Source organism: Cheilinus undulatus, linkage group 10 (assembly GCF_018320785.1).
Source record: "Cheilinus undulatus linkage group 10, ASM1832078v1, whole genome shotgun sequence".
In the NCBI taxonomy this organism is placed as follows: Eukaryota; Metazoa; Chordata; class Actinopteri; order Labriformes; family Labridae; genus Cheilinus; species Cheilinus undulatus.
The window spans coordinates 20,119,304-20,136,234 of NC_054874.1; the positions used below are offsets into that span (position 1 = coordinate 20,119,304).

The 16,931-nt window shown below is 37.5% G+C and overlaps 1 protein-coding gene across 1 annotated transcript in view; it reads right to left on the reverse strand.

Annotated features, from left to right (window-relative positions):
• Window positions 1-1,057: 1,057 nt before the first annotated feature.
• LOC121516351 (glutamate receptor 3) overlaps window positions 1,058-16,931 on the reverse strand; it is a 152,759-nt gene continuing 136,885 nt past the window's right edge. Inside the window, exons 14-16 of the mRNA XM_041797597.1 lie at window positions 16,410-16,524; window positions 6,574-6,821; window positions 1,058-2,846 (exon numbers count right to left, since the gene is read on the reverse strand). Coding sequence (XP_041653531.1) covers window positions 6,576-6,821; window positions 16,410-16,524 — 361 coding nt within the window. The 3' untranslated portion in view covers window positions 1,058-2,846; window positions 6,574-6,575. The remainder of the gene's footprint in view (window positions 2,847-6,573; window positions 6,822-16,409; window positions 16,525-16,931) is intronic.

Consider the following 16,931-nt stretch of genomic DNA (forward strand, 5'->3'; position numbering starts at 1 on the left):
CCCTTTGATAGGTAAGTAAACTCATACCACAGAATAGCCTCATGAGCATCATGTGCTGCAGTGCGGTGCCATCCTCGTGCAACACTCCCCCACGTTGCCTTGTTCCTGTTTGAAAGCAGTCCAGGCATAACAGAGGAAAAAAAAACACGAAAAACGGGAGAGGCAGCGAGGCAAAGGAAGAACAAAAAAGCAATATCCTTTCATGCTTTGTCAGAAATGGGTTGTTTGGATCATACAGTAGCATTTTATTTAGCCTGAGTCTGTTCCACAGGACTGGTGCAGTGAATAAATCCTGAATCACAGTGTCTGCATCCAAAAATGAAAGGGGAAAAAAAAGACACTGGTGTTTTGCCATGTTTGTTGGATTTGTTATTTGAGCTGCATGTGGCAGGCTGCATCTCTGGAAGAAGGAATTCATTTTAACCACACAATGAAGACCCAGAGAGCGGTGAAATGACACTGACTGTCTGGGCAATCTATTGGGCATTATATGTGAGAATTTACACAGCGAGAATGAGCAGGATTGAAATGATTAACTGTCCCTTTGCTGATTTTTATTCAAGCAAATCTTGATGAAAAGGCCTTGCCCAAAATGCACTTCTCTCAGCGCTGGAATCAGGAGCGACATGGCATACTTGTGCAGTGTGTTTTGTAAGCAGTTGGTGGTTATAATAATACATTATTGATTGTGTCACAAAGCATTTTATAAAGCGAGAGAGAGGGAGATCACATGGCAGATGAAGCTGTCAATGGAGCCTTCAATCAGGAAGGGGATGCAAGGCAGGAGCGCGAGAGTGAGGCAGATGGTGCTTACTATTGATCCAAAACACGAGCACACACTTCCACTGACTAACGGCTCAATATCACACCATTACAGGGGAAAAACTCCTCTCTTTGTCTGCTTGTCTGCAGAGAGGGCTGCTCAGGCTACTCATAGTGCACCAGCACCACATTGGAGCATTCAGCATGTTTAACCCAAGCAAAGAAAAACATCAGTCAGTGTGTAATTCAAGACGTTCATACGGGACGCGAAGTGACATAAAAACACACACAGAAGCCCTTTCTGTACATTTTATTTACAAAATGTATTAAAATTCTCTGTACAGCACCTCACTAATGAGGTTCAGCAAATTATGCATGCATCTCTTGCTCTTTTGTACCAACTACTAGGCCTGGCAACTTTTTTTTTTTTACAATTTTTTTTTGCAGAAGGTGAGGAGTACAAACAAAAAAAGAAAAAGGTGAAACTGATGAACAAAAGAATAAACCAGGGCTAAATTCCTAATATTATCCTGGGGTCAGTTTGTGAGTAGCAGAGCTGGTCAAGCATCACTGATTTCACATGCAGTTTCTTAGAAAAAATAAGAAGAAATAAAAGGAAAATTTTATCATGTTATATAAATAATCTCATTTATCTAAATGTACACATCTCAGCTCATTCTTTATTTTTCTTCACATTATCAGTTTCTTTTTTATATATATAAAACTATCGGCCCATAGCTTCAGGTGATTAGATATTTATCTTCCTAAATCCTATGGAATCACAGTCTTTTTGAAAGAAGAGAAATTATTACAGCAATATGGAAATGTGCTAAGCTTCAGGACTCTCCCTGGTATAACCTTGTATAAATCTATTTTTCCGATGTATTCATATATTTTTCATTTACTAAGTGAAGTCACCAAACACTTTAATGCTCTTTAAAGGAAATCAAATTAAAAGCGAAACCACAGCTCATTTGTAAAATGTGCAATTGTTAAAGAAAACGGTAAGGTAATCCAAAGTACTACAGTTTAAAAGCCATTACTGTTATCCTGTAATTGGATTGCAGTTAATCTACAATTGAATTACCCTTTTTTGTTTGGTTTCACTTTCATGTACAGAAGACTCGAATGACTCTTCAGGGAGAGACTGTCAGGAGCGGCATACCACGGTGAGTTGGTGCTCCCTTAATATTTTACAAACTGTGAATCACAAACTTTTTTTTTTTTTTCTAATCTCAAGACTGCTTTACACACTCTTTGTCATACAAAACACACTCTTGGCAGTATTAGAAGTGCGAATCATGACCTGGTTGTGGGGTGCTTCAGACCAAACCAGATCATCGTCTCATCTTCGTGAGTCCCGTCAAACGTTCAGAAGACAGTGGCAGCAGCACCAGAGTTTAGAGTACAAACAACACTCTCGTATTTGTTTTGGGCTGAATGGCATTCGCTCCAATAAGGTCAATCCGTCTTAAAACAAGTACAAGGTCACTATAAGTGACTTACAGCAGTATAAAAGCTATAGTCTAATATCCAGTGTCTTACAGTGCACTGAGTAGATCTAGTAAAAGTATTTGAACACTTAGAACCAGTGAAAATCTGGCAGCAGAACGATGAAGAAAACCGGATCATATTGATTACAAGAAGAAACCAATTAGACACTTGTTATATAAGATTCGTCCTCTTTGTGGCACTTCAAAGTGTGCTTAGGGTTGCAAATGATGGCTTTAGTTCTCTCATTCATTGTAATGTGTCACGTTTAATACATACATATATATCTATAAATTTATAGATATATACATATTAATCACTGCACCATTCTTCTGTTTTTGTATGAGTTTTCAAGCAAAAAGCAATATCATTGTGAATGAGTTGCATTGATTGGACTCAGAGTTCCATAAGGCACTGAGAGGGAGGAAACCGCTTCGGCTCTCCCTGTGACCAGTCCAGTCGTGTCGTCTTTGCAGATTATCGTGCTGTGTCCGCCCAGGAGGATTTGGCTTGGAGCTCAATCCCCCATGATCCTGACCGTTCGTAGATGTTTAGTCACAGTTGTATAGGGAAATGGAAGTGTTTCCTAAAACCTGTCGACATACAGAGCAGACACAAAAGTAGAAAAAGAGGACTTTAATAGATGTGATTGCCAGGGAAACCTCTTGTTGGGTAAATAATATGTGACTGTGGATTAAAATGTCCATTAAAAGCTCCTGTAGGAGGTTTTTAGCTGGTTTGGAAGCAGTGTGAAATTAACATTGATGCCTTTTTATGTCATTCAGAAGCAGAGAAGACCAAAATCATAAACATTAGATATTTTTGTTAGTCATTTTAATGTCAGCTGTAGTGGAGTAGGTGTTACAATGTGTCCTAAAAGCATGTGACACAAGCAAATGTCGGCAATGAAATCAACTCATTTTAGATGTTTCCTATTGCACTTAACCTTGTAAAGCTAGTTGATGAGTTTATGATCGATTATCAGAACTGGACATCAGTCCTTTGTCAAAAGAAGGGCAGTGAAACAAACTGAAAGCATTTCTTGGCGTAAAATATGCTAGTGCTCTTCATCCATCCAGCTTTGGAAAGAATTCGATTCACCAACTGACTGTGGCTTTCCTCGCCCTGCTGGACTCAAACAAGCGAGAACAGCACAGACAAAGAAACACAAACCCAGATGTGTCTTGTGTTAATAATCTATAGTCTGCATAAACTTTTCTACTTAAACAGACAATATTGTGGTGTGTTATTGTTGGATACCGTCAAGTTAATCGTTAAAATGTGTTTTCGTGGGGCCTTTAATTGATGTGGGTCTGTTGTGCAGCTGTGCTTCTGCAGACAGGCATGCTTGGTGTTTGATAAGACAACAGAACACACATGCTCTCAATCCAATCAAAAACCAATCACATGTAAGACTTATAGTTTATTTAAGAGTTCTCATCTGTGGGGCTGCTGTGTGTATTCTCCCTCTTACATTCAGTGAAGGAAACGTGAGCTATTATAAGGTCTCTTCAGTAGAAACAGTCTTCATGAAATCTGGTTGAAAGTTATTCAGAGAATAAATGATGCTGTTTTTAAAATAGAACACTGCCGTTGAAGTTTTTGAAGCTGCACGAATCATTATTCATGCACAAATAATAAGTCCATTGGTCTAATAATACGTGAAGAAGAAGAATTATTCCCTTTACTTTTACATCATCTCAACTTAAAGCAGCATTTTAACGTCATTTAGCTCACTGCTTTGGTTTCATATTTTACAACTTGACTGTTTAAACTCATTCTCTCTGGTATCATCAATGTTTTTAGATGAGGTCAACAGCTGTTCTTAGCTCTGCTTTCAAGCTCCAAAACCTGATAGTAAAAAAACAGCCCAGCACAAATTCATAGCTACATTAAGCATCTAAATGGTGAACACTGTTTTGTATGTAGCAGCCACAAAAACAACACATTTTGCTCAAGAGGAAAGTGAAACCAAAACTGAGGTAATATTGGACTTAGATGAATTAAGTCCAATATCAACCCTTTTACTTACTAATTTAATAATAAGTAGGGAGTGAATAATATATCAAAGTTAAGTTAAGATGCCACAAAATCATCCACTTACTTTTATAATTTGGCAACTATTTGCCTCTTACTGCATTATCATTATAAAAGATGTCAATATTTTGCTCACTGCTGCCCACAAGTGGCCACAAAAATCAACCAATTATATAAATTAGAGGTTCTCAAGCCTCAGGACCCACCACCACCACTACTTCAGGAGGAATTGTGATCCAAATTTCTGATATTTTTCAACCTATTTACTAAAAATGGGTGTAACTTGGATCTCAGGTAGTGAAAACCAAATGACAGAGCAAAGAGCAAATCAGACATGATTAAAAACACTTAATGGACTTCTTTTAGAAATTTATGACCCCCTAAAAATCGCTTTGTGATTGCTTTTAGGTCCCAACCCACCTGTTGGGAACAACTGCTTCATTTATTTGTTTATTTATTTGTTTACATTCAGCAAACAGAATTGTTTTCTAAGGCTACGACATATTTTTGTTTCATTAAAAGTTGGGACAATGTGAAAATGTGACTACAAACAGAGTTAGATGATTTTGAAAACACTGAAACCCAAAATTCTAGATTTATCTAAAATAGCACTGAGACTGTATAACAAATGTTGGAACTTGGACATTCTATTATTTTTTGGGAAAAAAAGATGCCTATTTTGAATTTATGCTTGCAACACATGTCAAAAAAGTGGTGACACTGATTAAACAACTGGAAAAGATGTGCAAAGCTGAAACAGACATCTGGTGGAACAGTTTATACGATTAGTAAAAAGAGCTTTCCAGAGAGGTTAACCCATAATTTTTTTTACATAGCCTGTCTATGAACCTTTTTATTCATGCTTAGAGCAGGGGATCTCAACCTTTTCAGACAACAACCACCAAAATAAAGGTGTGAAAGACCGGTGACCCCCACTGTACCTGATGGTAGTTGAACTCAGCCATGCTCAGTCAAGAACAGCTGTGTGCAGACTTACATATTAAGTTTCCTTTTTTTTAAAGATTACTTTGATTTCTGCAGAAATCTCACCAAAATATTTTTTTTATATTACATTCAACTAATTTCATGCATATAGATTTAGTAAAAATTGGTCAAATATGCAATTTGAAATAATTTAGAAATATTCTTTGCTTTTTAGAAGGCATCTAGCGACCCCCTTTCCGTGTCTCGTGACCCCCACGTCGAGAACTTGAGAATTTCCAAAGTCTGGGTCGGGACCCAGTCGGGTCGCAGGAGATTTTCTTTGGGTCTCCAGAAAAGAATCTCTTGCATTTTTTTAAATTTAAAATTGGCTTGAAAAAAACAATATCTGAAAAAAAAAAACACGCCTTAATTAATTAAACCGTCTCATTTTAACTTTGCCTTTTTAAAGAACAGTCAGGTAGCCATTTTTTTTACTTTCTTTTGGTATATATATATGTATATATATATATATATATATATATATATATATACATATATATATAGATCTTTTATTTGTATAGTTCAACTTAAATTTTGTTATTACCTCCAGTTCATTAATATATTGTTGTTTTTCATGTATTTTATTAGTTTGACTGAATTATAATACAGGTTAGATGAAATTTCACTTCAAGAAATTTAGTCAAACCAGACCTTAGAGAATTTTAATTGATGGTTCCTGGTCTACAGTATAAAAAAACAATCTTCTAAAATTAATTTTTAAAAATACTTTTTAACATTTTAAATGCATCCTTTTTATATAAATGCAAGGTTTCAGTGTTTTGAAAATCCACACATTGTGATTTTATTCAAATTTTACAGTTGCAAGAGAAAGTATGTAAGTACTTTCTCTTGCAACTGTATATAACATCCCAACTTTTTGAAAAAAGAGTTATAATAATTATGAGTTTACACAATAAATTCTCGATTACAATTGTGGAATAAAACATTTAAAAATGTCTTTTTCTAGTAATAAAGTAAAGATGAAGAGCAGTAGTCTTGCTGCCTACAGCAGCGTGTAACTTGGTGAGATCTGGTGTTGCAGCATCCATGCAGCCTGAGGCTCTATCCATGCAGCTATATGTTACATGGCATGAACAATATTTCACAGTTTTGTATTCAGGTTGGCACGTGTGTTCTGTTGTGCCCAACATGACAACCCTAAACAATTTCACAAGAAGCAGCCTCTTGGCAACACATACAGATGAATAATTTACTCTAAGTGATATGACGGGAAGCTAAATGATTCATCTCCCACAATGCTCGAGGGTGCTGTGTGGACAGTAAGGAGAGGCGACGTACCTCTAGATCTTAACGCTCTCGGTTCCGTATACGTTGTAGCCTTCTCTGTATGTGGCAAAGTTCTGGGTGTTGGTCGGGGGAGTCGGCTTAAAATTCTGGGCATTCTTGGCCAATTTCAGCCGTTTGGTTTCTTGCCGTGATTTATAACAGAACTCTATCAGAGCCACCATCATGGCCAGCCCCAGCCCTCCGACCAGAATATAGAAGACACCAGCCACATTGCTTAGGCTGAGAGCACTTGTCTTGTCCTGGGGGAAAGTGAAGAAGATAGTTAAGAGTTTTTGCAGTGGTGCAAGGACAGCAGAACAAAAAGAAATGCAGCCTGTATCCTTCAAACTGAGCCTCACATTGCCTTGACTGCTAACTGCTTCAATACATCATAGTATGCTATCCACTGGGGCTACATATGGCAGATTATGGATGCTTACTGCTACAAGCAACTAAAAAATTGAAGATGTAATGAGGTGCTGAGGCTAGAATTTCAAACTGAACTGACTTTCCTGTAGCTGTCACGGACTTGTAAGAAACTTCAAACTGCTATAATTGAACCACTGAGGAAAAGAAGCAAACTTTTATAGCTTAATCTGCTGGTGAATGTAGAGCTTGCCCTTTCTTACACTGGCATAAAAATGGCTTCTCTTCTTGACCATGTTAGGAAGCTGGTCAGTATCGCATAGGTCAATATCTCTGAAGATCCCTGTCTTTTTTTATCCTCATAGCGACTTGTACGTATAACTCTCATGGCAACATTGTCATACAGTACAGTCAAATTCATAGATGAATGATAGCTCCAATAAAAGTTAAAAAAAGATCAAACCATTTTGCTGCTGCTTACCTACCAAACATATTCATTAAAAATTTGTTCATTAGAGTTTTACTATTTGCAGTTTAACCCTATGAGCATGGGGATTTCATAACTCTATCTAGCCACCCTAGCCTAGAATCTAAAGGTTGTGTCTCAGAGGGTTAAATAGTGAGTTTATTACATTCCTCAGCTTCTTGTAATGTACAAACAGAGCCTCTAACCTCAACTCTGAGCGGCAGAAAAAGATCAAGAGGGCGCCCTATGGCGCTCTCGCCGCTTAGAGAAGTTGAATTTGAGTAAATCGTCATAATAAGAGGCTTTGCTTGTTCATCACACCACAGGAGGCCGAAGAATCTAATAGACACATCTCCATGCAAACTAGTAACAACACAAATAAATCAAATTTTCATTAACAGTTTGGTAAATAGAAACAGCAGCATAATGGTTAAAGTATCATGAATGTCAAGAGTGAAAATGAGCAAAAAATAGCATTTATCAACAACTGTTAACTGCAGTGATTCAATCCAAATAGTGTGTCTGAAAGGCACTTAAGGAAAGTCCCCACAGCATTACCATTACAGTTCTGACAAAAAAGAGAGCGTCTACATTTGAAATGGCATCAAAAAGAGTCTAATCTCTAAGGCATTAAAAGAAAAAAATGAGTTTGGGGAAGCAGTGCCATGTGTTTAAGCCACGTATAAACTGTGTTACAGTTTGTGGCGGAAAAACTGAAAGGCTAAAAAAGAAAAAAAAAGAAAAATATGTGTAGCAAATGAACAAAATGTACACTATAGATGTTAGAGAAGTCTTGTCTTGCATATGAACAGTACGTCAAAATGCAATTTGGAATCAGTACAAAAGACCTGCAGCGACTGACCTTACTTCCAGAGTCCTTGGTTCCACATTCACCCTTATCGTACCACCATTTGTTTTTCAGCTTGTCTAAGATGCCTTGTTCACTGAGTTTCAATACTGCAAGGTTTACAGGAGTTCTTCACGTGGGAAATAACATAAATAACATTATATTATGTTATTTTATGTTATTCAACTTTTAAACTACTACATACTTTACAAAGCGATAAAGCAGGGCTCCTGGCTGTCAACATCACAGAGAGCAGGCATTCTAACTATTACCTTTATAACCCCTAGTCTAAAGCCAGGACCTGCCCGTATCGCTTTGAGTAATCGGCAGACGCTGTTAACAGGGCGACTAGCAGGTACTGAGGTACGATCTGCAAGTCTTTGGAGCTTAAAAATTGTTGGGTGCGTTGGTGTGTGCTGGCAGATCACAGGGGCTTTTATGACAGAGTTCAACAAGTTCAGTCCAACAGGAGCTTTGCCAGGAAAATGTAAGATGCCTCCTTTCACTTTTTATATCAGCCAAGGTTTTCCAAAGAACCAGCTCTCAGCCTAACTGCCAAGTAGTCTCTTAATTACACCTGAACCTTTTCCTTGCAACTGTTGACTTAATCAAATACTTTGAGTCACAACTTGCTTTTGCTGAACATTTTAGATCAGTTTCAACTGACCCAACTTTAAAGTACTTTAAAAATTACTTATTTGAAAGATAAAAATACATGTCTTTATCGAGGTGAAATCACTTATTAAATACGTGGTGTTGGTTTTAGATTCTGAAAGTCTTAATTTTAAGTGCTGAAAGTAATAACGGGGTGTCTGCGGCATCTTATAAAGTATCAAAAGTTGATAATTAAATCTAACAAAAATAAGGCATTTAAAAGGTATTACAAAGTCTTAAATGCAAGACCATAAGATCTCAAATATTTCAGTTTTTGTATTTGTCAAAAGAGGCCCTATGCTATTTTTTCTGCTTTAGTTTTCATCACAATTGAGATTCTGATGGGACTCCACCAGATCCGACGTCAGTATGCACGCCTGCTAATGTTTTGGCCCGTAAAGCTACCAGTGCATCCTTAAAGCTCTGCAGCATCCCTAACTAGCAAGTTATCTGTATGTGATCCACTGATGTGTGCATGTAAATGATAGGGCAATGCTAGTTTTCTTAGAAGTGGCTGGAGGAGGTGTTGAAGCCAAGGCAAAAGCTGATATTTGTAAAAGTTTTAGAGGATTTTGCAAATAAAGAGCAGATTTGCAATGAAGCTTTTGCCTAGTGTAATACTGGCAGAGAGTCTGTTAATGTGACCCTACTATCTTCTAAAAGAAAGATTTATTTTCATACTGTAGTGACAGATACTATTTGTATTTTCTCGACTATGCTGTCACATGTTTATCTTACAATCTGATCAAAATCATGCGTATAACTGTGTTGCCATTGTAACTAGTTAGATATTGAGGACAATGGTGTACGCGAATATATGAAGAGGGTCTTAAAAGGTTTTTACAAGAATTACATTTAATGTCAGATTTTCTGTATATACCCTGAGTAAACGCAATTCTCTTGAGACTTTCTTTATTATTAAAACAGTCATTTTTTAAAATGACCATGTGAAAAATAATCTTGGAACAATGTGGGCAGTGCTGGGTTATACTGTATCATGATTAACCTTGGTTTAAAAAGTCATGGTTAATTTTTCCCAAAGGCTCTGCTGCATAACTTCTTAGGCAGTGTTACATTAGCTTTACTATGACAGTGGGAGCTAGCCAAAGTCATTAAAATAAACAAAAACTCTATAAAAACATAAAGCTAAAATGTAAAGGTCATTTTAGTTAAATGAAATTAAATAAAAAATAAAATTAAAAAGAATCAAAAGATCAAAAGCAACAGGTATATTGCACTTTGTATATGAGGTAGTACAGGCTGTCAACACTTGGTGGCAGTATGACAAAGCAAGATGCCAATAAGTTGAAGTGATCTGTGCAGGACTGATATTTTTATCATGTAAAATCAAAAGGAGAAGGGCATTGTATGTTAGATGTGTTACTGGCTTCTTACAATAGGTGGCGCTACAGTAAAACCATTAAATTAACCCTTAAATGCGCAGAGGGGCTGACCTTGATCATACATGTGACATTTTAAGTAAATCAGATGTTTCATATGAGATTTACACCAACTTCCTAAGTAACTGGCGCGATAATGAGGTGAAGCATCCTGTTGTGAAGCATGTCCATGTTGTGGACCGATATTGAGGACTTCAGTTCAAAATCTGAGCTTGATAGTTTCAGCACAGCAAGAAGAATAATCAAATGGCCCATTTGTGTCACTTCATGTTGACAGAAGGGGGAGCTATGGTGAGATGTTTGCATGTAGGCGTGTTCAGTGTTGTACTGTTAACTTGACAGAAAATTTTGAAGAACACATACTAGTCTACCCAAAAGTTATTACGAGTTAAAGTCATTCAGCACCATAAAAGAAGCTGTATTTTAAAACTGACATGATGCTGGTTGACTTCCTGTTTGGATTTTGGCATAAGCCCAGTAGGCTTTTTTGTTGGTCTCATGATGACCTATATGCAGACCAAAAATCATAAGCCTAGGTTGAATGGTGTGTGGGAGCTGATTGTTTTAAGCGATGTATGAAGAAAAAATTCTAATTCAAACATTGGGGCCAGACTGTGGCCCCACCCTATGGTGAGGGGCCCTGAAAAAAGGACATTTGGGGCACCTATGGGGCCATTTTTTACCAGACATGCACAAAAGCATTAGAATATATACATTGTCACCAGGACTGAACCATCTGTAAAATTTGGTGTGTTTGGGGGCATATTAAGGCCTCCAAATTCGCAATTTATTTGCAGGATAGCAAAAAAAGAATAATTCCATAAGTTTCAATGGGGTCCTCAGAGGTTGGTGCTTGGGCCCTAGAAGCACATTGTATTAGAGCGGATTTATGGATTAAAAAACGTTAAGCTGATTGGTAAAAAATTGTTACAGTTTGGCGTTTAATGTGATGTAGAAAATAGGGATGCAACAATTCTCAACACAACATTTAACTGTTCGGTCTGGCAAGTCACTACCTGCATGTGAATTGAATTTTTTGTTCCAGTTTTGCTTATAACTAGCTTCAATGTATTACACATTTCTTTGAATTGGTGCTGATATTGTGTGCCTGTGAGTCCACATGTTGGAGAAACTCATCAGCCCAGTGCCAAATGCAGGTAGTGTCTCTGTAATGTGAGTACATTTCTGTGCATCATGGTAGGTAGATATTTGTTACAGCTGTCAAAGGATTTAATTTTTAAAATCATGATTAATCCCAGAACTTCTGTAGTTTAATGCAGTTAATTTCCCATTTTGTTTTTTAAATTGAAATGAGAGGTTAAGGCAGTTTAAATTGCTGGTGCAGCTCTGTCTCCTGCTCTTCTGCTCTCTGCTGTCAGGTCTGAGAGAAACACCACCATGATGATGCACAACGCACACATCAGTGTAGAGCTTCCCAACCTTTTTGTCCTTAGGGACCCCCTACTCATATCTAAGAAAACTTGAGCCCTCCCTGGACCCTGTTGGAAAAATTAATCATCAATTTTGATTGTTTTCATTGACAAAATTCTATCTAAATAAGCCTACACACACTTGTTCTTGCCAAAACATCTGTGTATAAACTATCCTTTATTATGATGGCATATTGGAGCCACTCTTTAAAGGAAAAAATTCCAGAAGATCCATTAATTTTTAAAGAAAAAAATCAAAATTGTTATCAAATTAAAAAAGTGGTACATTTCTCGAAAAAATACTAAAACTTTTTACTCTGAAGTCAGGAATTTACGTAGGCTGAACCTTTGAAAAAAGCCGATTGGGTGGAAGAACATCATGCTATATGAAGCTATTTTCCTGGCCCAAGTCCTGAAGTTGAGAGCCTGATCGAATGAAAATTCTAAATAGAACTGAGCAGCAAGGAACTTCTGGTGCTTTAAGCCCAGAATCATCACATTATCATTATCACCTGGACTGACAAGAGACATGTCTGTAAACTGGGGTTATCCAACCACTGCTTTCAAGTTACAATGTCGTAAATGTATGACTTTGATAAAAATGTACATTTTTAAGTTTATAATGTCAACATTTACAACTTTTTAACCTTTTTATATAAATTTACACTTTTTTAACTGAAATGTTGAGTGTTCTTTCTTGTAAAATATACAGGATGGGAACAAACGAATAAGTGTGCGAGACCGGAGACTGTTCATGAGCTACTCTGCAGGTGAAACCAACCAAACCACACTCTTGTAATTCCTGGATCTATGAAAATTATCATTGACCAATAAACCTTTGTGCAGATGTTAATGGAGGCAGCAATAATGTGCACATGTGCCATGAAGATCTGCTAAAAACAGAAGCGTTTTCTGTGCTTCCTCCCCATGGTTGCACTTATTCTGCCAGTGACTGACTACAATTAGCAAGGTAATATTTTTATGTTTCCCACAACCTGGTGTAGACTGATCCCTACAGACCCTGTTAAACAGCACTTTAAAAAAACTGTAAATACAGTACTTAAACTGAAATTCATGCTTGTCTAACAAAGTAATGCAGGGCAGCCTGGCTAAAGTTAGTTGTATTAATAAATTGCTTAAATAAAAAAACAGTTATCTTTATGAACAGTGCTTCCAATTCAAAAGAAGAGATGGACTTTTTGTCATTTATTATTATTTTATACTGGATAATTGATTTCATTAACTGTTTAAAAAAGGAAGTAAAAAACATTTGGATTTCTATAAAATGCTCATTAGATTTCATATCTGAATTAATGCAAAATAATCCTGATAATTTTAAGACCAAATTATTTCTCAGACTATAGACATGCCATCAAAATCTGTAATTGTTGCATCCCTACATGTGAGCTTCATGCTTGGTGGCATTTTTGTAAACAATTACCCACTGTGAGAAATTATTGCTGTAAAATTCATGACATTCAGGGAATTCAGTATTGGATGCTCAAAATTTCCACAAGAAGGACCCCAGGATGCCCTCTTAATTGGTACCTCACATTTTTATTGTATGGAGGGCATGCTTTCAGACCTGTCTAGCTCCTTTTTTCCATACACTTACAATGTCATACATCTGTGGAAAGTCCTGATCAGCTAAATCCTATAACAAGTACTGTCACAAGCTTGACAAGGATCAATTCTGGAGGTATTACAACCAATTTCATATCCAGGCAGCTATGCCCAAAAGTGTCAGCTTAATTAATTCTTACGTGTTCTATCCGGACGTATCGCTATGAAAAACCTTATCTTCCAATTACCCCAGATTAGTGTCAGATGAAGTGTGTCCCTACCAAAATTGCACAGAGCTGCAGGATGTAGCTCAAAAGTATCAGTGAAGTAATTCCTCTCATATTCGCCTGTAGCTGCATAATCTAATGTTTGACGCATCTGATTTCTGTGGTTTGATATCATGATGTCAAAATACTGAATGTAATTTAATATTACATTGCACTTAATTACTTCAGGGTAAAAAGATGGAACTAAAGCTGGAAAAAGATCTAATTTTCAGGCCTTAATAGGAGAGTGTCTGGATCCCGATCAATCCTTTTGTGTTACTGAGAAAAAAAAAGAAAAGCAAAGAAAAATAGTGCATCGATTAATGAGTGACCTGACTACTCCCTGGGAACAATGTCCCCAGAGGCGATCCATGCAATGCATAATGCACTGAAAGAAGATTACACCACTGTATATCCCTCATAGCCAATCTGGAGAAGCGGACTGTGAAGAGCAGACCATTGTCTTGGCTCAGAAGAGACATTGATTAACAATGCAATTACCCTGTAACATGCTCTGTGTCTGAAACTCAATCAAGGCTGTGCTGTTATGCCTGAGGCCAGAGAAGAGTAGTGTTGACTGTGAGTGAGTGTGAATGCAGCGTTGTGCATGGTTATGTGCATCCTCTCATGTATGTTTTGAACATGGCGGTGCATGTATGCAGGATGGGGCATAAGCGATGCACTGTTTGGAGAAGGGCTCTGTGGGCTGCTTTAATCCAGCTAACCAGCCTTTCTGAACAGTCCTGGAGCCAAAACCAGCCAGGAAACAGAGAAACAGTACATACCTGTGCATGGTTACAGTGCGAAGACAGCACAAGAGAAAGATGCTTTCAAATGGTGCTCAGTGGCACAGGGAGGGCCGCTGAGCTCAGTGACTACAGGACATAGCAACGTTAGCAATGCAAACATCAAAAATGTGACTCTAAGGTCAAAAGTAAGACACAGGAAATTATTTGATCTATGTTAATGTGTAATTTAACCATTATCTAACCTTTATCGTCACATATGACGACATCATTTGTCCATAAATTGGCCTGCATTGTGAGGAATGGATCTCCTTTACAGCCTAATAGCTGGTCTAATAACAATAGCACAATGCTTCATGACACATAATCTAAGTAACATTACACTGAGCTGTCATGGTCGAGGAGGGAGTCACACATTACACCATTAGCCTCCATAATGGGAATAAAGTCATCCATCACTTAAACAAAGAAGAGGAGGGAGTAATCTGATGGTCAGAAGGTTCACAGCTGGGTTATTAATGGGTCAGGGAAAGAACTCAAAGCAAAAGTAGTTCATCAGATGAGTCATTCAAAAGAAATCATAAGTCTGTAGTTTAATTAGAATTCTCACGTTTGCCTGCAATGCTTAGTCCCCTCAAGACGCCGCTGTTCCCCTTGCTTTCCTGTCGGCCTCAGCTGAGCATGTATTCTGAATAATTTTTATTTATTTGTTTTCCGTTAAGTAGAATTTATCCTGTTGGCTTTAGAGCTCATCAGTTCTGGGCCAGTATCATGGGCACAGAGTCACCTCAGTGCGGTGAAGTGCTGAAAAGCTACGTATTAAACAGGATTAGCAAACTTCACCTTCAGGAGGGACGGCTTTTTTAATGTAAAACAGTTTATTGTCTGCAAACTTGAAAAGTTTCCCTCTAAATTAGACACAGTGATCCGCCCTACATATGTGTAAAGGTAAAGAAATAAAGCTCAGCCTTTCACAACTGCAGGGCAGCCACATCCACTGAGAGCCTTGCTATTTAGAAGAGCATTTCCTTTGACTTAAAGTCCCAGTAAAGTGAAATCCAAACTTTGTGTCTTTACAAACTAGATATTAGGTTGCTGTGAATATGTGAAAACAATGCTACTGCCTTCACTGAGAGTGAACAGCAAGTTACATGCTGTTTTTGTTTATTGTGAGGTAAATTTCTCAAATCTATCAGCCACGGTGGCCCACGGGTCATTAAAAGCATCATAATAGAGAGAATTGTGCCAGAAAACAGTAAATTTAATCCTGCTCTCTGGCACAGAGCCAGGCAGCTACACTCTGATCAGAAGCATCTTTTTTTTTTTTTTTTTTTTTTTTTATAAATCTGAGAGGATCGTATTTCTCATGAGTGGGCATGGCTTCAGCTCATTCAACCGACATGCCCACACCATCCGAGAGGAGGTTTTACTGCCTCTTTTTTCATGATTTTGAAGCTTAATTTAATAAACTTTTCATGACTTAAATTTGGTCTGGTGGTTCAGAGCGCAGTGGTCTGCGATAAAACCATCTTATGGGGACTTTAAGAAGTATTCATAACTGCAATAAGTCCTGGATTCATTCTTATGTGCTACCAGAGATTTAAAGATACACTGGGCTCATGGTATGAAACCTGTCATGCTACAATTTGGGGATAATGTTTTTTTTAATGCTAAGATGATTAAAATGCAAAATATCGTATTTGCTTTTTATATTTTAATTTTCAGGTTGTGGAGATGGTAATAAAATCTGCAAATTCTTTTAGTTTAAAAGTGTAGACAATTAATTTTTTGTAAAATTGATTTAAATTGCCCATATCTTCATTTTAACTGTGTTGTGAGAAATCATTACATCCTTATTTGCTAGATGTCCAAACATATCAGCCTCTACATCCCTGCTATTTAATTTTCTATAGGGTAAGCAAACAATCCTTGGTTGGATCTGAGCTGTTAATCTGTCTGATCACACCAGCAGTGTATTTGGTCGTCTGCCATGGGGCAGCAGCCAGGTTGTATGGGGCGGACATTTGGTTTGGTTATGGATGGGTTGATGTAACAGCCTTGCCGATTACTCTGAACTATGGTACCCGATTGTGGTGACATCGAGGCTGACCTTGGAGTCACCTCCCCCGCTGCCGCACTCTCCCTTGTCGTACCACCATTTGTTTTTCAATTTGTCCAAGAGGCCTTGCTCATTCAGTTTTAAAACTGCCAGGTTAACAGCATTTCTTGAAACGATAAAACATAACTTGTAAGAAAATGCACAGGTCCGTGAGAAATCTAATGCAAAGTTAAGAGTTGTTCTAAGCATCATAATAATAATGGTAGAGAGACTACCACTGTCAAAGCAGGGGGTCAGAGTACTGTTAATCAGAATGGTCTAGGAAAGGACAAATTGTTTAAGAATTTCAGGAATGTGGAGAGATAAGAAAGGCTTATACTATAAGGTAAAAAGACAGTGTTAAATCTTGGAAAAAGGTGGCATGAAGGGTTACGTAGTTTAGAACTGAAGTGTGCGGGATGGGGACACTTGTCATTGAGAAGAAAAGTAACAACAACAAACATCATGCAATTAACATTCGTCACAAGTGACAGCGCAGCTTTTAAAGGCTAAATTGAAAAACCATTGAACTGT